The 24,049-nt window shown below is 37.4% G+C and overlaps 1 protein-coding gene across 5 annotated transcripts in view; it reads right to left on the bottom strand.

Annotated features, from left to right (window-relative positions):
- LOC126965902 (steroid hormone receptor ERR1) overlaps positions 1-24,049 on the bottom strand; it is a 77,793-nt gene that overhangs the window by 13,745 nt on the left and 39,999 nt on the right. For 3 of the 5 annotated variants that reach the window (XM_050809677.1, XM_050809673.1, XM_050809674.1), the window contains 5 exons: positions 16,167-16,295; positions 12,558-12,806; positions 8,988-9,206; positions 8,404-8,589; positions 5,529-5,729 (listed from right to left, as the gene is read on the bottom strand). In XM_050809677.1, the coding sequence (XP_050665634.1) occupies positions 5,529-5,729; positions 8,404-8,589; positions 8,988-9,206; positions 12,558-12,806; positions 16,167-16,289 (978 nt within the window). In that variant the 5' untranslated portion in view covers positions 16,290-16,295. The remainder of the gene's footprint in view (positions 1-5,528; positions 5,730-8,403; positions 8,590-8,987; positions 9,207-12,557; positions 12,807-16,166; positions 16,296-24,049) is intronic. The other 2 variants (XM_050809675.1, XM_050809676.1) reach the window with 1 other exon arrangement.

Below are 24,049 nucleotides of genomic sequence, written 5' to 3'. Positions count from 1 at the left end.
TTAATGACGAGTTAAAACGTTTTGGTTCTCAATCCACTGAAGAATATCGTCAATATCTTTAAGAACGTTCTTTCTCTGCTATGACGAATGCTCTTTTGACACAAAGATGAGTTGGGTAAAATATTACAAGAAATAATTGATTGGTCTGGAAATAAGGAAACAAATCTAACACATACTTCACTTTTTCAAAAAAATTAATCAATTGTTTAATAAAGATTCTACTTACATGAAAATTACAGATGATTTAATACAACTTGCTTGCGGTAGGCGAGCTGATACCATTCAGAACCGTCGCGAACTGCTTCTTAAACAAATTCCTGATGAGTATCATTCTGAAGCTCTGAGGAAAATCCCACCATCCGCAGAGTATTTGTTTAATAACGAACAAATAAATATCTTGATTCAAAAAATTGGGGGGGCCGAGAAATTGTCTGCCGCCAGATCAGCAATGCGTACAACACAGGGATACAGCAACAGTTCAATTAGGCAACCTCAGAGGAATGATAATATTCCTAAGCCTTCCACAAGCAAGCAACTGAATGAAAAGCCATTTCGTAACAGCTCTAAAAGAGGCAAAATTATTAAATCAAAATCATTCTCAGATGACAGACAGAATGGAAAACCAAGAAAGCACCGTTCTGACTCCCCGACTAGACATTTCAATCGCCGTGCATGACTCGCGAGCATTTCGAGGTGGGTGTCTAAAGCAGTATTATCATATCTGGAAAGAAATTGGAGCACCACCGCATGTCTGTCAAATCTTAAAAGGTATGCGCATCCCTTTTATGTTGAAACCACCCCTAATAACCCCAAGTCGTCTAGTACTGGAATGTTTCAAAACCAAAGAGAGTGTTCTAATGACCCAACAAATAGAAGTGATGCTCAAGTCCCAAATTCTAGAGGAAGCCGAAACTTCTCCCAGTTACCTTTCAACCTTTTTTCTTGTCCCGAAGTCGGACGGATCGCTTCGACCGATATTCAATCTCAGAAAGTTAAACGAATTTGTAAAAACGGAATTCCAAGGAATTCCATCTGTTCAGCCATTTCCGAGTGCCACAGTTTTTACAGAATCGAGATTGGATGGCAAAATTAGATTTGAGCCAGGCTTATTTCCACGTGCCGATTGCCAGAGAACATCGCAGATTCCTGAGACTGAGCTACAAAGGGAAACTGCTCCAGATGACCTGCTTACCCTTCGGCCTGTCCTCGGCACCAAGGACTTTTGCCACAGTGACAAACTGGATCGCAGAACATCTAAGGTCACACAACATAAGGTGCGTAGTATATCTCGACGATTTTATGATCGTAAATCAAAATCGCCGGATACTTTACGATCACATAGCTTTTGCAGTACACTTCATGCAGACACTGGGATGGACGATAAATTTCGACAAATCTGTTCTGGCTCCGACTCGTCAATTAGTTTTTAGGAATTCTATGGAACACCGAACACAACACGAGATCCTTGTCAGAGCCGAAGTGCACTACGCTCCGCAAAGCACTTCAGAAACAGATGTCGAAAGGCAGTTGGTCCCTCAAACAGGCCCAGTCCCTACTGGGGAGACTCAACTATGCCACATTCGTGATTCGGAGAGGAAGGCTTCATTGTCGAACGTTACAATATTACAGTCGACAGCTTCCAAAACTACACCCTTACCAACCGTTTCAGTTGCCAGAACCTGCCGTGACAGAAATGAAATGGGGGTACAACGCAGCCTCGGGTACGACACCGATTCACAGTCCCCCGTTCTCCCATCTCCTAACATCGGACGCCTCCGATATGGGATGGGGTGCTCAGGTTGGACAATCCATGATCAAAGGTCAGTGGACAGAGACACAGAAACGCTGGCATGTAAATGTCAAAGAGCTATATGCAGTTTTTGCAGCAATATCGGAAAAGAAGGATCAATTGCCCCAATGTCACATACTGATCCAAACCGACAACAGCACAGTGGTAGCTTATATCAACAAGGAAGGTGGGACCAAGTCAAAGAAATTACTCAAATTGACAAAGAAGTTACTGGTTCTCCTAGACGAGTTGGAGACATGCATAACAGCTCAGTACTTCCCGGGGCGGTTCAATGTCGAAGTAGATGCCTTGTCACGCCAAAGGGGCCTCTTGTCCGAATGGCATCTGACACACGAAGCTACTCAAATTATATTTCAGATGTAGGGAACTCCAGTCGTGGACCTGTTTGCATCAAATACGGCTCATGTAGTGGACTGTTACGTAACGAGAGACACTCAAGACAGTCAAGCCCTATTTCACAATGCGTTTTGTCAACAATGGAACTTTCGGCAAGCATGGTTGTTCCCCCCGCCAAACTTGTTTCCTCTGGTATTGCAGCACTTAAGCGAGGCTCAGGGTCTTTACATATTGATAGCCCCACAATGGACGAGATCCTTCTGGATAGCCGACATCCAGCGCAGAGCAATACAAGCCCCGTTTCGCATTGCAAATCTTCACAGAGTACTGGTAGACACAAGGACGTGGATGCATCCACCTCGAATACAAGAAATCCAGTTGGAAGCGTGGCTGATTTTGGACGGTCAGAGGTAATCGAGGATTGGTCAGAAGAAGATAAAGCCTTATTGCTATCCAGTTGGCGAAAATCAACTCTTAACACTTATGCGCCAGCATGGAGAAAATGGAAACAATGGTGTGCTAAGGGTTCAACAAATTTAAAATTTCCTTCTCCTACAGAGGTGGCACGATACTTAGCTTACCTCCACAATGTAGAAGGATTGGCCTGTAGAACTATACTTGTCCATAAATCCGTGATTTCAACTTTTACCAATATCACCAATAACGTTGATTTATCTTCAAATTACTTTATTAAGCATATACTAAAAGCAATTTCGGTATCACGAGTAAAAGCTTTAAAACCCCCTATTTGGGATCCTAAAATTCTTATAGGTCATTTATCTTAAGTCAATCCTAATGAAAATAATATGTTTGAAGTTTCTAAACGAACTGCAATCTTGTTATTATTGTCGTCCGGCAGAAGAGTCCATGATCTCACCTTGCTGCATATAGGCTCAGGAAACTTTATAGATGAAGGTGATTCAGTCTTGCTTTGGCCAGTATTCACAGACAGTACGGGTGGAAAATGCTTAAGAAGACCAACCAAAAGATCTGCTGTGTGTACTTGATTAGACGTCTGATACAGGTATCACAGGAACGCCGTGAGAGAGGCAACTACAGTCATTTATTTATTACAACCAGGGGTAGTCCACGACCTGCTACGAGAACAATAATAGAGGGCTGGGTAAAATCAGCACTTAAAGATGCAGGAATTAACACCCCACCTGGTTCAGTTCGTTCGGCAGTTGGATCCTTAAACTGGTTAGAAAATTTTAGCATCGATCAGATTCTGTCCACGGGAAATTGGAAATTACAACACACATTTCGGAAGTACTATTAGAAACAAATCATTTCTTATGTTAATAATCAGGAGACCCTTTCCTTATCTAATTATTTTAATGCTGTCAAATAGATGATATTTTGATCTTTAATTATTGTATACCAATAATTAATATATCGATTTTAATCAATTCTCATTTAATTTTATTTATGCAATCAACACATTATAGCATCATCGTAAAGAGTACCAGGAGATAATAAACATATCACTCAATATGGATTCCGGATATCGAAGACGAAACAAATAATGGAGAGTTTTAACAAACAATAAAACTTACCTATTAAATAATTCTGAGATATCCGGAATCCAGGTAATGTCTACCTAGTACATTGAGCCTTATAATGAGGAAATATTTTGTGCGTCATTCCAACTTAACAACTTTAGTCCGTAAAAGAAACACTAGGTGGCACTGCACGCACAAACCGGAAGGGAGATAGATGTCGCTAGCATCGAAAACGCTTGAAAAGCAAGGTTTTGACTCAATATGGATTCCGGATATATCAGAAAAATAATAGGTAAGTTTTATTGTTTGTTAAAACTCTCTAATTGTTAGCGACTATTTTTACTCAAATAATGAATAATTAAGTTTCAATGAAAGGCCTAAGATCTAATGTGCGAGATGTCTCATTAAAAGTCCAAAGAAATAATTTTGACATTATAATCCTTACAGAAACGTGGCTAAACTGTACAGTTTATGATTCAGAAATCTTTGACAACAGATACACAGTGTACAGAAAAGATCGTGCAAATAACAAAATTGGTGGCGGGGTTCTTATAGCAGTATGTAACAATTTAACATCTTGTGCCATATCAAATCACAATAGTAAATGCGAAGATCTTTGGGTGAAGGTTAAGATTTTTAGTGGCAAGAAATGTGAATGTCTTAAAATCTGTGTTTCTTACCTACTACCACCCTTAACTCAAAACCTACTGAGTACATATATTAACAAAACCAATGAAATCATGAATAAGTATAACACAAAATAGACGTTAATAGCAGGTGACTTCAATATTTCAAATATTATCTGGGAACAACATAGCTCTGGTACGTATCTTTTACCAATTTTAAACAGCAATAATAATACACAGAATTTACTCTTAGATTTCTTAGAATTGAATGACTTCAAGCAATTTAATTCAATTATAAATTGTAACAAAAAAATTTTGGACTTAGTTTTATGTAATTCCGAAATAGTAAAGATTAATGAATGTTCCAACCCTATACGTAATGTTGACACCCACCATCCACCATTAGAAGTTTCTATTGCAATTCCATCTAGTCATAACTCAAATCCTGTGAAACACCAAAAAACGAACTATATTAAAGGTGACTACGCTCAAATAACTAAAGCCCTGGACGAAATCTCATGGGTAAATGAACTTTTACATTAACGATATGGTCAATCAATTGTACCTAATACTTTATAAAATAATAAATCTGTATGTACCTAAAAGTAAAAAATATAGAAATAGACACCCAGTTTGGTATAATTCCTACTTGATATATCTATTAAGGCAAAAAAAGAAATATCATTCAAGGTACAAGATCTATAATAATCCCTTAGATTTACTAGAATTTCAATACCTACGTCACGACTGTGTAAAACTCACTGAAATATGTTATGACAAATACATATGTACTCTAGAACACGAAATAGGTACAAATTCTAAATATTTCTGGACACACATTTCCAACAAACGTAAAAACTCTTCGGTATATCCGCCATCGATGTACTTAGGACAAAGGCAATCGAATGCACTAAAAGAAACTTGTAACTTATTTGCGGCGCACTTTTCCAGTGTCCACGGCGCACTTAAGTAGTTTATAGTCACATTAAATGCAAATTAACCACTGTTATTTTTATGGAATGATGTGTTCTCCTATAATTGGTAGTACATATAAATATTTAGTTATAAGGCATGTGTTAGATGTAAGTTAATATGTACAACTGTTGGAGATCCATACAAAATAAATAAATAAATAAATGAAAAGTACATCTTCAAATTGAATCATTGTAAATCAATAAATGTCTTTGTTAATTCTAAGTAATTCATTACTTAGAATTAACAAAGCCATTTATTACTCAAAACAGTGGTACGTACCTGAAGGTAGAGGTCGTGGGCGCCAATGTCCCTCGCCTGCTGCTCGTCCAGCGTGAGGTCGGTCGCGAACCGCAGCCGCAGCGAGGAGTTCGCGGCCGCACTCGCACCGCCCGCGGACATGGAGCGGTAGGCCAGCATCAGACTGAGCATCTCCGCCCACGTGCTCTGCAGGAGCCGCATCTGGCCGTGTACACATATTACCTATACTTGAAAATCTCAGCTATTCTTTTGACAGAACAGAAACTTATCTACGACACATTATACAGGATGTCCCAAAGTTATGGGACATGAAGAGAAAGTACCTTAAATATCGAAGATAGGCTATTTTACTGAAAGAAGACTTTATGTTATTTTTAAAAGTTAGTACTTCTGCATTCAAAGATTTTCTAAAAATTACCTCGTCTGGGAATCGAACCGACTTAAATGTAAAAAAAAAAACACCCCTACTTTTATAATGCCAATCGAAAGAATGGCCAAAAACTAATAACTCTTCTTAAGTAACATAGTATTTTAAAAGAAAGGAACAACGTAAAATGAATGTTTTCCTACTTGGATTGGTACGAATTGACCGATTAGATGGCCGGCCAGATCCCCGGACCTTACACCATTAGATTTCTTCTTTTGGAGATACGTGAAAGATATGCTATACAAAAAACGATACGAGTGGGCGAGTTACAAACAGAATTGTGCCATATCATATCGAGTATTCACCATAAAATGATAAGAAAATCAACAGGCAGCGGACTCATTAAAAGATTGGCGATTTGCGTAAGACAAGAGGGGTCACATTTTGAGCATTTAATTAATTAATATACAAAAAAATACCCACTTAATTGACTACTTTCTTTTAAAATACTATGTTAATTAAAAAGAGTTATTAGTTTTTGGCCATTCTTTCGATTGGCATCATAAGAGTAGGGGTTTTTTTTTTACATTTAAGTCGGTTCGATTCCCAGACGAGGTAATTTTTAGAAAATCTTTGAATGCAGAAGTACTAACTTTTAAAAATAACATAAAGTCTTCTTTCAGTAAAATAGCCTATCTTCGATATTTAAGGTACTTTCTCTTCATGTCCCATAACTTTGGGACAGCCTGTATATTGCATCAGATTCGCTCTGACCAATGGCGTCGCTTGTCAAATATTTGAATTTCCCAGAATAGTTTTGCATGATTTAAAAAAATTATTTCTTGCTCAAAATAAAATCATCAATCAACAAACAAGTCTAAAGTTTAATGAAAATAAAATCGTGTGCGTCTCGGGACGTCCGACAGTAGTGATAACTTAAACTAAACTATTGATATTGTATAACTAGAGAAAAGCGTAGGTTAGGTTATTACTTAAATTTTGTTTATTTTAATATGATAATGTAAGGAAACGTTATTTATTAATAAAATCTTGATAATGAAATATTATATTTTATTCTCAGTTACAATTCTTGAATATGTACATTAGAATTTTGTGTATGTACATTATTCAATGTTATTATAATATTAAAAGAGGTAGATATGTCATTGCGCGCCGAAAATCAATCGCCTAAATTGAATCAATTGGCGCATGGGGTCGTAGTCGCTCTCTCGATACGAAAACGGTACGCATGCGTTTGTTGTTGACAGAATTGCTTACAATTTGATATAGGTACAACACTAAAATGCCGTCTTGTGTTATGGGAAGATGCACTAATTACGAAAGTAAAAAAAATTAAAAAAAAGTACACAGTTAAGAAATCATGAATTATAACATTTTAAATGATTTCATTATTTATCTAATAAAATAAATATGTTGCCATGACAACGCCGATCGCCGCCAAGCCGATTATAGATTAACATACAGAAATGACAAAATATTGATACTGTCTGTTGCGGGATGATCGAGGTAGAATATTTTAGGAAATGATATAAAAAAGTCATTGTTGCAGTGAATTTAATACGAAATAATTTTTAATAAACAAGTGCGTATATAGGCAGCTGAACTATCAAACTACTAAAACAAGTTTTAGGGTAGAGAGCGGATGTAGACAGTGAGTGCTATTTGTTTACGTAGGAGTTTTTTCAGTATATCCCTTGCTAACTGCAGAAGAATCAATGGATCATTTTCTTCTTCTCCCATTACCTTATTGTAATAAACCCTCAACAAAAAACATTCATAAATAATATAAGATACAAAAAATAATATTTGTAATCTTAAAACTTTTTGGGAGCCGTTGTTAGTAAAATTGTAAAAATGGGACCCTTACTGTAGATACCTTTCGGTTTTGTTTTGGTGTCTGTATGTTTTTTTATTATTTTATATATAAATAATTAATATCATCAATGTGGCTATATATTATAATCAATATTAAACTATTTTTTTATAAAATCAATGACACATTATCTACCTAATATCAATGCAGTTTACTACTTTATAACTTTTACTACATGAACTCATGAGTGAATCGTATTTTAGACATAAATCATTGTGTACGGGTAAAAGTCATATCTGATAAATTATTACTCTATGTTGTTTCAACTTAAACGAAGACTCAATCAGCAAGTTAGATTTATCTCAGCAAGTTAATCGTAATGTAGTGAGCTATTGAAATGTTAAATGATTAATGTGTGCGTAAGTGAATCATTTTTAAACATCGAATTTAGTCTAGGTAACCTATCTATACTTTTAAATATCATTGACATCATTAGTATCATTATTTGATCCTATAAAAGTAACAATTGGTTAGAGTGAGAAAGGAGGAGACTGCCTACCGCTGCCTGAGAGAAAGGGCAAACAAACTGGCGCTGTAACGCGTTACGTTACGAAACGGTTTACTCTCTCATAAGAAGTTATCAGTGCAATATTTACCTCTTGTTTAAATCATATGCATACTGATGTCAAACTCACTTGATCGTTAAGTGTGAGTTCGGTGAAGCCCGGGATCTGCTTGGCCCAGCCGATGACGTCGACCAGCTCGCGGTCGTAGAGCTCCGCCAGCATGGTGAGCGTACGGGCTGCGGGGTCAGTGACGCCGGCCGGGCTCGCGCCGCAACTCAGTAGCTCCGGTTCGTATGACGTCAGGGCTTCTAGAATCTAGAAAACGTAATAGGAGTTCGAGGGTTCTCTGGAGATCCAGACGTACCGACACTCGTTTCTTGTACTAATACATAGAAAAATGTCACTTTTTTTATGAAAATAAGGGACGAGACGAACAGGACGTTCAGCTGATGGTGACTGATATGCCCTGCCCATTTCAATGCAGTTCCGCTTTGGATTCTTGAAAAACCCAAATATTGAGACATACGATGTAAAGTCTCATTTGCCCAGTAATTTCACTAGCTACAGCGCCCTTCAGACGCAAACACTGTAATGCTTACCTACTGCTTCACGGCAGTAAAAGGCCTGTGCAAAAGACCCTCCCACTGTAGTAATGTTAAACCAAGACTATATAATCCGAGTTTGAAGCAGGCCTAATGGAGTGTGATCGTCACCTTGATGTCATCGAGCTGCGGCCTCTGCTGCGCGGTGACGGGCAGGTCGGGTGCTCGGCGGTACTTCTGGCGCCCCCCCCGCACCCGGTCCAGCCTCACCCCCTCCCGCAACATGCCGGTCCGCAGACACTTCCGGAAGCGGCACGCCTGACACGCCTTACGTCGTCGCTTGTTGATCTCGCATTCGTTGGACGCTGGACATGTGTAGTCTATATTTCCCTGTAATTCAACATTTGTCATCACATTAAAACTATGTGTGCCTTATGACCTGGTCTGATGCATATCAAATAATAATATCTTTTATTTGACACACACATGCAACATTATAACAATATTAACATACCCCCAGCTCAGAGATTACTGGATTTTATATCAGGAAATGGCCTGCGCCAATGTAACTATGTTCTTAATAATAGGCAAAAGATACTTGATTTGTATAATAATATTACGATTTTTTTCCAGATAACGATGACTATTTATTGAATAAACATTTATTTTCATTAAATACAAAAATTTACGAATTTATTTCAAATCGTGACTACTTAATTCGTTTAATCAGTGACTTCGGTAATAGTTATATTCGATGTTGCCTCTGAGGACGGTATTACTGTGACAAGGCGACGCGTCACCACGGCATGCGTCGCCACGCCAGAAATCGGTTTTACGTGCGGCTATAGATGTTTCACATCAAAATTTTTCCTTGCGCTCGTTCGTTGCATATGACAGCTGTCACATCATGTGAATGTTATCACATGCAGCAAAAATGGTGCTTACTATCGACAGCCGCAATATCACGGCTTCAGGCATGTGTTAAGATACAATAGTCAATACATTATATTATAAGCTGGTCGAGCTCATCATGACAAGAGAATATGTGGACAACATCGGTATTGCACTCCTCATTCAGACACACAAAATGTTAAGTCACAGTGGTCCAGTAATTTCAGTGACTACGGCTAATAACTAATGATTTTTTTTAAACTTGGAAATATTTAAATTAAAGGCTATTTACAAGTTTACACAAATAGTTACTTGCTAATTACAAAATATGAAAACAACCATTATACAGCTTCTTAATCTATACAATTAACTAAATACAATAGAACTAATTATTATTCAAAGTTTCTTTCATTATTATAGGTAACTCAGTGGCTGTCATTAAACTGATTAACTCTATCGTTTGTACCTACTAGTAAAAACTGTATCACGAAAGAATAGTATTCATCGTCCTTAGATCAGCGATACCTACATTAGGTGCGTGTAATTGAAATTAACAAACTTATACAAACTAGGTACTTGATTGTGTTCAAATTCGATCAAGTGTTATATTATATTTACGAACTGTACACAGCAATCTTAAAAAAACAAAAGGCAATATTATTGATAAATAAATAATAAATTTATATTTAAATTGTTAAATTGAATTGTATAATAAATCTGCGTCAGTTTTTTATCTGTAAGCCCTTATGACGTAATAAACTTCTAGATACCCAACGTACAAAGGAATATGAAGAAGATTCGAGCCCCTTATGAGAGTTTTATTTGTAACAAAATTAATAAAGTAATTCTGGGCAGTCTATCATTTCATTTGCTATTTTAACTAGATAACCCGGGTCTGATGCCATGCAGGTACTGTAAAAGGTGGAAATATTGTCCACTTAGAAATTTATACGGTTATAGTGTATGTTTTATCGGGGATTCCGTATTGTGTGTTCTATTCTGTCAAAAGATTTGGTATGAATAGTATATTTCATTACAAGTGCAGAAAGCCTGTCATTGCAAAAAGTCGGAACAAGTTGCAGTGAAGGTTCCGCACGTGTACTGAACAACTACTTTTCATACAGTTGCGAAAAAATGAAGCAATTTAATAGAACAATAAAATCACAATAAACTCAACTACCTAATAAATAAAAAAGTTATAATTCACATATACATACATTGAAATTGGTAGTTTTTTATACTAACTGGGGAAGTTTTAGTTTGTACAGTAAATATGTTACTGTTTGAGACAAACTATTAAATTTTTCAAATATTTTAGCAAAAATACAAAGTTAAGATTATATAGGCCGATAGTTTTCAACTTGTTTCTTTGCTACTTTTTATATATTGTTGTAACTAATGCAGATTTCCATATGATAGGCATTAGAACTTTACATATTGACCGTCAATACAAAAGTGTGAGTGGAATTTCTAAACGTAAGCACAGTGGTGAATTAATATAGGCGGTATCTGGGCCTGTTGGTTTATTCAATGTTTTATACATTTTAATTACTTCCTTTTCATTCAAATTGACGGACGACATATGGCCAATGACATTAGGAATAATAATACTTTGAACATTGGATTGATAATAGTTATTAGAAGAAGCCTTTACGGAGTTGCATAGACTATTATTATTACAAATCATATCACCTGGATTAGGACAAAAATCTAAAAATCTGGCGACCAACCTTCTGAATAAATAGGTGTAGAAGAAGAATGCGACTGTTCTGATGGTTATGGTTTGTAAAGCGGTTTTTTAGTATAGTTCAGTTCAGCCCTGTTTCATTACTACCAATGTGATCTATTGTGACAGCTACTGTTAACTATAAGCTCACTGCTAAGATTAATTCTTTTCATGAATCTTATTATATCTTTTGTAGTGAGCTGACGTTTCTCAAGTGGTTGAAGAATTGGAACTCCCAAAGAGATGCTACGTTTACGCATTATTCATTCACCATCACATCAATCATTCATCTGCATTATTACAGAATCTACACGCTCTCTCTCTCAATCTCTGAGGCCTAAGATTGAGAGGTGTTTGTTTAAACTGCAGTGCCCTATTAGTGTCCTGGTTAGAATGCGTATGTTTTCCTTGCTAAAGCCTAGTGTCTCAACCAAGCCTTGTTGTTGAAGGCTTGGATGAGGCTGCATAAGGGTTTTGGATTGTACTAAAGATGATAAAAAAATATATGGATTATATGAAAACTTTAAATCTTGTTGAGTTTCTTGCCGGTTCGTCTCAGAACAAAGCCTCTAGGTTATCTCTTGAAGTGATAGCATCAAAATTGACTTTCATAAGCGTATAAATTGTTCCTTTTTTTTAAAGAAAATAAGGGACGAGACGAGCAGGAAGTTCAGTTGATGGTAATTGATACGCCTTGCCCATTATAACGTAGCGCAACTCAGGTTTCTTGAAAAACCCAAAAATTAGATGTTAAGTCTCATTTGCCCAGTAATTTCACTAGCTACGGCGCCCTTCAGACCGATTCGCGCGTATTTCTGCCGTGAAGCAGTAATGTGTAGACATTACTTGTTTCGGTGACGGTTAAGGTGACGTGCGCAGTTTTAGTGGCGCTCAGATTTTTTGGGGTTTTTCAAGAATCCTGAGCGGGCACCGCATTGTAATGGGCAGGGCGTATCGCTCGTCTCGTCCCATACATTCATAAAAAAGAGGCGCCGTCGTGGTACCCGTAATCTAGCCGGCATCCTGTGCAAAGGAGCCTACTGGTACTGGTAAATATCTCCCACCTAAACGAATAAAGATTTTTCCTTTAATTTCAGTTGGTTCTTGAGGATTGCATAACCGACCTGGATAGTTCTCTTAAAGAAGGCCTTGCACGCCTCGCAGCTGGCCACGCCGTAGTGGAAGCCCGAGGCCACGTCGCCACACACCAGACACAGGCGGCGCGGCGCGTCGTGGTCGCGGTCGTGGTCGCGGTCGACCGCCGCCACCGTCGTGGACGAGCAGTGTTGCTGCTCGGGGCTGGTGTTACCCACCAGGCTACCCTCGCCCGGGGACACACAGAACCTCATCTCTTCTTTAGGCTCTAGCTGAAGCTGGGTATGAAAAAAAAAACAAATTTGACTATACATACAAATAAAATTTGAAAACAAAACTTTAGGAACGATGCGGGACCCGAACCCGCGACCTCTGGCGTTCCGGGCGAGTGCTCTGCCAACTGAGCTAACCGTTCGAGTGACGTGTCGTTATAAAATCTTGTATGCTTTATTCAACTCTCAGGTTATGGTTGTTGACTGTATATTTTAAAGTAATCACTTCTGGGAATAATTACACAAATTTAATTTGAAACCATTTATGAACGATGCTATTACCAACTGAGCGAACTGTTCAAGTGACGCATGGATCGTAAGTCTTGGTATGATTTATTCAACTCTCAGGTTGTGGCTCCATCTACAGGATCTACTAAAGTAGTTATCAACTGTAAACAGTTGATAACCTGCTCAACCCCAATAGGAAATTGTCTTGAGATATCGCTTTGAAATCTTAACAAATTTTTATTTTAAAGTGATTTACCCCGCTTTTGGAATTAGTTATACACATATTATTGAACCCCAAACTAGATATGACCTGTAAGTACACGATACCGTAAAAAACTCTCCTGTGATTCTTCTGGTGTTGTAAGAGAAAGTGGGCGGCGGTGATCTCTTAAGGCCGGGAACCGAGCCGATGGCCTTGAGCAATCAAGCGGAACTAGATAACCTCTCTCGAACAAGATCGCCATTGTTTTAATTTGAAATTAGAAACACTTTTAATTTATTACAAACATAATACAATTTTCTTTACAAAACTATGTTATGTAAATTTTCATACAATTTTTATATAGATTGAATGATTAGGATTGCTCCAACTGTAAAAGTCAGAGGTATTTTGGTGATTTTTTTTGCAATGCAAATTAGAAATGTAAAGAAAAAATGAATTTTCTTCTCATATTCTGTAGATATATAAGTATATTTTGTAAAATATAGGCTTTGCATAAACCATCAAGAAATAGCTTCAATAATGACTATACAATAAACACAACAAACAGAGCAATCAGTCACGGCCTCATAAACCAACCACCAGCTAAACTGTCAAAATATCATCACAATTAGGTAAATTTAAATTAATCAAAGTAGAAAACTTTGATTTTTTTTTACAATTTGACCGAGGATATTTGGACAGACCTACCACAGGCTTCGATCTAATTGGACTGCCGGTTGCAATCACCATTCCTTAAGTTTTAGTCTAATGCTAATTTAGTCTATAAATTATGGTGTAAATGGTGTTCAATTTTTTTTAAGTCTCTAAATCATAGTTTCTTAACCTTATTTTGCTCACCGCCCACTTTGAGAATATGTTTTTTTCTAGAGTATTTTCGCGTATTTTTTTGCCTTTTTAGACTAAGTATATTTTTTAATCTACCCACGCCCCATCTGCGCCATCTCAATGCCCCCTAATTTTCTCTGGGTCTTCTACTGCCCCCCCGAAAGTCTCAATCGCCCACAAGGGGGCGTTATCGCCCACGTTGAGAACCTATGCTCTAAATAAATAAAAATATCACTATAGTGTACCCGTGACATTACAATGTCACTAAAGCGAGGCCGTTAAATTGTAAGAAATGAAGTCGATTGACAATCTACCGGTATAGTATAATATCGACTAAAATATCGATAATATAGAAGTTGTATTATCACGGCTTCGACAATATACAGACGTCATAATTACGAATAAGAAATAATTATTAACTACGAGTAAATATATCTTCATAATTTATTACTTTCGCTCCGGTCTTACTCAATAACTAGTGTGATAAGTAAGATAGACGTTAATTGGTGTTTCATAACCGGTTTAGTAAGTTTAACGTGCTCGATGCAATAGTTATTGCTTATGATTTGCGCGACGGACTAACAACTTTTATTCTTCTACTTATAACTATATTAACAATACTTTGATTACATGAAATTAAAACTATCGTTTCGAGGGAATATAGGTACTAAGAATACTGGCAGCATTTCCGCGCTGGATAGCTAGGCTGATCCGTTCACCGAAATAGCTGCCAGTGCTTGGGTTTATAGTAGCCCTATTGCTTACATAGTACTTTGTAAATTCTCCGCAAATTTAGGTCAACTAAAAACAGCCAAACAAATTTTTAATTTTTATTCATAAGAAGAATTTTAAAACAAAAGTTTTTTTATCATTATAATAATCGAATCTGCCTGCCTACGAATAATGATGCGAGTCCTCTCTTGAGAAGGTCGCGGAATGGGGAAAATTGAACCTTGTCCAATTTAACCCCCAGAAGACTCAAGTTTGCGCGTTTACAACTAAACACCATTTGTCGTATCACCGCTCTTCGACAACACTTCCCTCAAAGCCTCGCCTAGTATCGGAATACTGGGTCTCGAAATCTCGAGCGATTGCCAATTTCGTGGTCATCTGGAAGGCAAAGCCAAATTGGCTTCAAAGAAACTGGGCGTCATTAATAGAGCACGGCAATACTTCAAGCCGGCCCACATACTAGCGCTCTACAAAGCGCAGGTCCGGCCACACATGGAGTATTGCTGTCATCTCTGGTCTGGCGCACCCCAGTATCAGCTCGATCCATTTCACCGCGTGCAACGCAGAGCAGCTCGAATTGTCGGGGACACAGTGCTCTGTGAACGGCTGGATCACTTGGCGTTGCGTTGAGACGTCGCTTCATTGTGTGTCTTCTACCGCATTTATCACGGGGAGTGTTCCGAAGAGCTGTTTAACCTGATTCCTGCCGCCGAATTCCACCTTCGCACGACACGCCACAAGTTAGGATATCATCCTCACCATCTGGATGTGTGGCGGTCCTCCACAGTGCGGTTTTCAAGGAGCTTTCTTCCACGTACTACAAAGCTGTGGAATGAGCTTCTTTGTGCGGTGTTTCCGGGACGATACGACATGGGTACCTTCAAAAAAAGCGCGTACACCTTCCTTAAAGGCCGGCAACGCTCCTGTGATTCCTCTGGTGTTGCAAGAGATTGTGGGCGGCGGTGATCACTTAACAACAGGTGACCCGTACGCTCGTTTGTCCTCCTATTCCATAAAAAAAAAAGACAATATTTTAAGAATATTTCACTAAGTATATTTTCGTACTTAATTCATACCAGGATCCCCGTTTGGACTATAACGCATGTTATTTTTATATTAACATCAGAGGAATCACAGGAGCATTGCCGGCCTTTAAGGAAGTTGTACGCGTTTTTTTGAAGGTATGTATGTGTCGTGTCGTCCCGGAAACATCGAACAAGGAAGCTCATTTCACAGCTTTGTTGTGCAAGAAAGTCCCATGAAAACCGCACTGTGGAGGAGCCATACATCCAGACGGTGGGGATGGTGTCCTAATTTGTGACGTGTCGTTTTAAAAACTTTACATAAAATGAACTCACATCGCAGGCCTGTATCATCTGCAGCGGCCTGGTCTGCTGCTGCTCCGGAGAGTACTGCGGCGGTGGCTCTGCCTCCTGCTTCACGCGACGCAGGATCCCTTCGCCGCTCACCGCCGACATCATTTGCACCTGCAACAAATAACCCAATTACATTACCAGGCGTCGATGACGTCACATCGTCGCTTTGTTACGGTGTGCAAAACAAGCATCACTAGGGTATTATTATCCTACTAATATCTACCAACTATACCTTTCTTGGTGTGTGTCCGTGTAGAATGGGATGTTGCCATGACAACAACAGGCTTGCTATGCATGTTTCAGTATGACAACTCTCTCTGTTATGAGTTGTCCCTACTTAAACATTATATTGAGATAAACCTTTAGTTGCGAATGCAGCGGGCAACTACTAGTTAATAAATAAACAACGATTTATTTTTTCAGTACTATAGATTGATGTTAAGGTGTTGTGAAAGAATATGGGTTCTATTAATTTTTCTGCCAGTACTATTATAAAGCGACACAGAACAACAGAAACTGCGGAACTACCTTTTAACAAGAAAAGTCAAAATTTAACAATTAAAGCTTCAAAAGCAAAGCAGTGATAGTACGAAAATATAACATGTACCTAACGGTACTAAAACTGCAAACCGTTCCACCGAGGTCCAGAGATAATGTGGCCGTGACTTAGGACTTGAAAACTACTCTGTGTACCTACTTACCACAAAATTGAATCGTGACCCACCTTAATATTATTTTCCTACAGTCATAATAAACAAGTAGGTCGAAAATCGCTTGAACATATGTTTTCTACGTAACTGTTATTTTATACACACTGACAGTCCATCAATAGTCATACAATTTCTTTCGTGCAAATATAAACTTAACTGTTTTATTTCCAACTAGTAGTTGCCCGTTGCATTCGCAAGGAAAGGTTTTAAATCAATAAAATGTTTAAGTAGGGATAACAGAGAGAGAGTTGTCATACTGAAACATGCAGGGCAAGCCTGTCAGCCATTAAGTTGGTATAGCGACATTCCATTCTGCACGGACGCATGCCAAGAAAGGGAAGATATTAGTAGGACTATCAGCAAAGTAGGTAAGGAATACATTTTTGTCGTTGGTACATAGATATTTACAAATAATGATTTGGTACATAATAATATTATTTTATTTTTCCATTTTTGGCAACCCTGCACATTTGCGACATACTACAAGTGGAAGGGGCCTTAAAGGTCCTCACTAACAAGTCTGATCATTGTTTTCAAACTTCCTGATATTTAAACTGTCGTAAGTGATAGGCCAATGAGTGTCTGGATTTGGTCCAACTAGCGGCTAGGTGATCGTCCTCGTTGTGTTTTGCCCTCCACCTTGCCTATGACTATCAGTTTGTCTAAATTACTGGGAAGGCGTCGGGCTAAATGGTCAAAACACCCCAAGATCTTTTGACAGCATATTGTAGACAATCTAGTACCAATGCCATACAACAAGAGCAAACTAATTCATAATCGTATCAGAACATTAACCATGGGTTACGTGCAGGTGAAGACTCACGCAGTCCTTCACAGTTCCAGTTAAAAAACTAGCCATGTGCGATGATAACTATGTATACAGAGCAAACATTTTGCTCTAGCGAGAGCCCACAGAAACTCATAATTACTCATTAAGAAATTCACCGAACAAAAATGACCCTAATAAAAGACTTATAAACGCTTTTTCAGCTTCCAAAACCCTCCCAACTAACAAACAAATTTAAATTGCATAATAAAATAGGTCACCAGAAACAAAACTGCTGATTACAATTTATCGAATAGTCCAAAATGATTATTGTAGTGCAGTGAGCGAGTTCATCGACCCAATGACATTGCTGCGCTGTGATAAACATAAGCGTGACGCAATCAGCACAGCTAAGATAACAAAAAAATAACTATCTACATCGCACCAAAGAATTGCTATAAATAGCCACGATTATACAATAGCTGCAACACTTGGTCGGAATTAAATTATTGGACAAAAAACAATAACAGATCAAGTTAAACATAAGAATCTTACTAACAAAACAAATACTTGTTACCTAGATATACTGAAACATTTGACTAGATTTAAGCATCATCGATACTGGCAATAAAGGAAATTAAATTCCATTATTAAAATAGAAATTCAACAAGTAGGCTTTTAAGAGCACTTAGATGGAAAAGATCAATACCAAATAATAGTAATTTCTAACAAAAAATTTGAGTAAATTTAACTAAATTTCTTATAGTCAGGAATTTGCATTAGCACGGAGCACCTTAAATTAAACTCACAGAATAAGAGATATATCATAGTTGGAAATATGGTTGGTTTGCCATCTCGCCAGAACATAATTCTGTAAATCTAAATTGAAACAAAAAAGAAACGCTTTTCAAAGCATTCTAGTTGATTTCAAGATGTGAATGAAGCAACAGATAATTAAACTTACAGCAAAATAGATATACCAGAGTTGGAATATGGATGGTCCTCTCCAGAATATAATAAATCTATAATTCAAAATTCAAACAAAAAAGAAACGCTTTTCAAAACATTTTGATTATTACAAGACGTGAAGCAATAGATAAAGCTAGTAAACGCGTAGAGCAGATTAGATGTTTTCGCAAGCCTACCCCAACCGAGCAGCGGTTGGGCGCGGGTTGCCGATTCGTGAGATTTGGGCAACGTGCGTGATCGGTAGGCGGCCGGGCCGCGTCGAGGCCACAGCGTAGAACTGCCATCTATCTACGAATCTCCAAGGTGACTTGGCGGACTCACGGTCGATGAACTGGCGCGCTTGTTATTATGAATATCTATTCGCGCCACAACACACCAAAATTCGTATATACTTACGATTTTATCGAATTCAAGGCCACCCGCCTGAGCTACTTTTTTGCCAACTAATTCCTCTGAACTATTCAAATAAGCTTGTCATTAGATATCTTATCACTGTGCTCATAATCATTTCTTTTCTAATTGGATAAAAATACAACGATAACATTAGTTATTTCATGATAGTAGGTAGCCTTAATATTAATATTCTCATGAAAATATGCTTTGAAAAGCAATTTTGATATAAAATAAATAAGATACGTCCAAAAGGATATGAAGGGCCTCGGTCCCAACGTTGAGGACCTCAGTCACGAAACCAGATAGAAGATTAGAGAAACCGTGTAACGGATAAAGTGTGAATAAAGAGACCTCAAATTCCTGCTGGATTTACGTAATTGCCAACGTCAATTAATCAATTAGTACCCCCAAAATCACAATCATTGTCTATTCCTTCCATTTTACTATTAAATTAAGTAGATGAACAAAATGATCAAATAACGCAATTGGTAAATGTACATTATAATTAGGACCATAAAAACGTGACAATAAATCTGTAAATGGTATTATCATACATCAAGCTGAAGGCGACGCTATCGGCAACAATGACGTGAGCGGATTAGTAATCTTTGATAGAAAAAACTGAACGCGACATAGACCGTTCCTACATTGTTTATGAAAACCCGGACCTGCCTCAACATGATTAGTTACCGTTGCCACTGTACAATAGGCATTTCCATGTTTTATCATATCTTTGTCATTGTAATGCGAATGAAAAACTAGACAACACAACCTGGTTGAGTAGTTTTATACTTTGTTTGAGAACATTGGAGGGCAAAATAGATATTTACGCTCACAATTATTATGAGGTCAATTTGAATTTGTACTTCCATCTGAAAAACGTGCTAACTACTCTAAAGTTTAATAAGCCTGTCTAGGTGTTAGGCAGACAGACAATTTTTAAATGCTTCAAAAATCTTGATTTATCTCTTTTGATTTGCTTAATACATTCTCAAAGAGATTACTTTCTTGTTTCATCATAATAAGTTATTCTGTCGAAGATCTATAACATCTGCTCCTAAGAATGAACTCATCTAGATTTTATTTTATTTTTCAGTTTTATCATCTAGATTTTTCGATTCTGAAGTAATATTTTCCACTTTATTTTTTTATTGGTTTCCAGTTTAATATAAAAATTTGTGCATTCAAAAATAGCGTCAAATTACTCCCATCTAAAATTCCGGCAGTGCTACTGTGGTTCTCCTGATGATACAAGAGTATCACTCATCTGCATACCATAAAAATACCTACATTGCATTGGCTCCAAAAATATTTGTATTTGATTATACAACTTATTCAGTCTTACAATCTGAAAAACAAACGCAGCAGACAGGTTGAACTTTATACGACTGAAGAATTACAACAAAATCATTTACAAAACAGCACTCGCAAAAATATTCTAAGAATAAACCCTGTAATTACAAATCTGACAGGTTTTATGAGTTTTTATGTTATAATTTGCTACGGTACACCGTGTTCTGACAAATTGATTTAGACCTTTTCTGTATACCCCACAAAAACTGTAATTGTTGCCGAATGCAAGCGTTAGCTATTTTGTTTGCATGATAATTGGCTAAGACTTAAACGGGTTAGCTTTGCATGTTGTCTCGTAAGGTATATCGGTTTTATGATACTGAAATCATTTCGGGTTCATAAAAAGGTAGGAGGATCAGCTATGTGGACGATTTACTAACAACTATATTCCACGAGACCGTTGGTAGAGTTATTTTAACGTGTGTTAAGGCTTACCATCCGTCCGGATTTTGTCTTGAATATTATTTAATATCAAATAAGTCTTTAACCTTTACGACTCCGTCCGAAGTCTTATCGAAATGTCAGGCTTTTTCATATTACTTAATGGTAACCCCGCGTGTGTTAAATGCTAGTTCGATCGTTAAGGCTTCGGCTTAAGGTGTATGTGTATCTTCTATATACACTGAATAGAGAAAGACACAAAATAAAGCTAAAGTTGAGACTCCCAATAAGAAATCCCAAACAACTACTTCTGTCTCATAAAAATGTCAGCCGCGAACGTAACAATAGATGGATTGGTGAATATTGAAATCAACTAAAATATAATAGTAATAATTGTGTGTGGTCCAAGCACGGCCACGTTGTCCAAGGTCGGCACATTAGTGATTCAGACGGGCCGCTCGTTCACTTCCCAACATTCAATCAACATGGCGACTGAGAACTAGTCGAATATTTGATATTTAGACTTCATATAGATATTTCGTAGTACTTGAGAAGGCATTTGTACAGATGAAAACGTGATCGATAAAAATATATGACTCTGGATATGTATGTGGTGATAATATAGAGAGGATAAATGAAAGAGGGTTGATTGCAAAAATTTATAGAGCGAATTTTCTGGAAGACGCACTAGGAGTACATAAGTAGTAGCAGGTAGGAATACATCACCGACATTTTATGATTAGATCGGGAATGTACTGAAAAGGTAGCGAGAGTTAGATAATTAGTATAAAAGGGTTTATTGTATTAGTTTTATTATACACAACTATTTTTTAAATACTAAAGAAGGCTGGGCAATGTACAATAGTTATATGATGGTTGATACGCAGTCATTTTTCTACTGAAAAATAATAGACCTAAATATTACTAAATTTTCAAAATTCCTATTTATAAAATTATGCATACAATACTTATTAATGAAAGTGTATATTACGAATACTATCGGTGGCAGCAAGTAGCACAGGGCGATAAACTATTTTAAACGATTTTAAACGATTTTTTAAATAAATTGTGAATAGAACAAAATTTGTCAATGATTTGCAATTTCGAGGGATACCTTGACATTGTTTTTATATATTGTTTCTCAAAAAAATGTCTGTCTGATCACCACTTTTTTTCGAAATTTTAAAATTACGGTGTAGTTAACTGGCTGAGCCCGGAAATATCACCCATGTATAACAAATTTTAATCATAAAATATCTATTGTATTAGGAGTAATAGTCGTGTTATGGTATCCCGAACTATTAAAAATGTATTAGGCAAGGATCAATAATTTTATTTATAAAGCCCTAACTATAACGCCAGCGAACGCCGATGACGCAGTGAACCAGCCTATCCGACTGACCTCACAAAAATTAGTGTTTAAAGCTAGCTGAAAGACAGCCTGCAGCCAGATGCTAGATTATTTTCCCATCTGATTATTTATCTTCCTCTATTTCTTTCGAATGAAGTCGAAGCATCGTCTTACGCATAAAGCCCCAGAAGGCGACCATTAAAAAATTGATTCCTTTAGAATTCTTTTTGATGTCACTTCTAATATACTAGATACTACTACCGCTTCGGAAACAAATGGCGCTCTGAGAGAAGCGGCGAAAGAATCTCTCGGCATTTCTTTGGGCTCTTTTTAATCAAATATACAAAATTGTATTGTCATTGCTATTGCTATAAAATAATCATAATCATTGGGTCCCTTCTTTGCGTATTCAATAATATCGCCGCTTAAGAGGTAACATTAGCCAAGACCTGTCTGAGATTTAAGAATCCTAAATGAATATTACTATCGCACTGATGCGGGCCAAAACAAAACCAGTGGGACAAGGACAACTGCATCTAGACTACAACTCATTACTTAGTAAATAACTCAAAAATCAAGGTTACGTTCTCGACTATTTCCTCGTCTAAAAGTATCAACCAATTGTAAGAAATTTCGTAAACTAAATGGGAAGGATTTTTAATATTTCAGCTTATGCTTGTGGGATTTACATACTAGATTGTAGTTTGCGGCCTATGGTTTACCCGTTTAAAGCACTGTTTGTATTCTAGCATATAAAAAAACTAAATAAAAATATGTTAACATCTGGGCTGAAAAAACAAAGAAGGAAACACTCAACAACGTTCGAATGTGAAAATGACTGCTTAAATATTTGTTGTATATGGGCTATATCTAATAATACAGGTATATCATCTGAAAATAAATCAAGTAAGTTACCTAGGGCAAGGTTAAGGCACGATGGCCAATTTAAAGTGCTGAATCACCCAAGACCCCTAAATCGTACGTCTATGTTCACTTTCATAATATGGTTCAGTATGGATGGTCAAACAATAAGTAAGCATCCATACCCATACATCTGGTTGTAAATACATACATAAAAAAGTATTCTTTCAGGATAAGGCAAATATTGCCAAAAAACCAAAAAAGAGTTCGATCGAGCATTGCAAAAATAGCAAACACCTACATAAAGATATTTTTAACGACCACATTGCTGGCGTTATGAAAACTGTAAGCAATAAAGCATGTTTGTAAAATTTACGTCTCGGCTACTAGATACTTTATTGAGAGAGATATTTTATTTGTTGAGCGCGGAGCAGACGTCGCGACTAGGCTATAGCGTTACGTATTGTTAGGTCAGGTTCGTGGACCTACAAACGAAGCCCAGGCGAATTCGGCGGCCCGAGAGGTTAAAAATATACAGAGGGGGACAACGAGGGTGGGAGTAGGGTGTTGTAGGGAGGCAAGGGGATGTGGGAGGGGGTGGGGGAGGGGATCGCGTCTAGACAGCGGCCTTGACCGTGGCGTGGTTTCCGTGCGCTCGATGTAGAGTCGACCCACTGTCGCAGCCCACAGACCGAGTGACAAGTATTGCCGCCGCGGCCGTGTAGAAACGGTACTCAGTGGGGGGACTGCTAAGAATTACATGCCTTGATATATGTGTTTTGTTACACAATATCCCATTGTATTTGCATCGAGATTTGGACAATAATAATATATATACTAATAACAATGTACTCCATAAAGCAATTACGAAGAAATACCCAAAAGTATATAAGGACATAGAGCGGTCGGTTAGCAAATTTTTCATACAATAATTTTGAATTCCAAGCGATAATGGCGCTATTAAGCATCCAATAGAACGTATTAAAACAATTAGACCATATTTCAACTATGAGACTGCAATCAAAGAGCACTCAGTTAAATGACGAACGAGTAAATGAAAAAATTTTTACCAATTCGGTTA

The sequence above is a fragment of the Leptidea sinapis genome, chromosome 9 (assembly GCF_905404315.1).
Source record: "Leptidea sinapis chromosome 9, ilLepSina1.1, whole genome shotgun sequence".
NCBI lineage: Eukaryota > Metazoa > Arthropoda > Insecta > Lepidoptera > Pieridae > Leptidea > Leptidea sinapis.
Note: the sequence above shows the minus strand (reverse complement) of the source record. Positions and strands in the feature narration are given on the sequence as shown.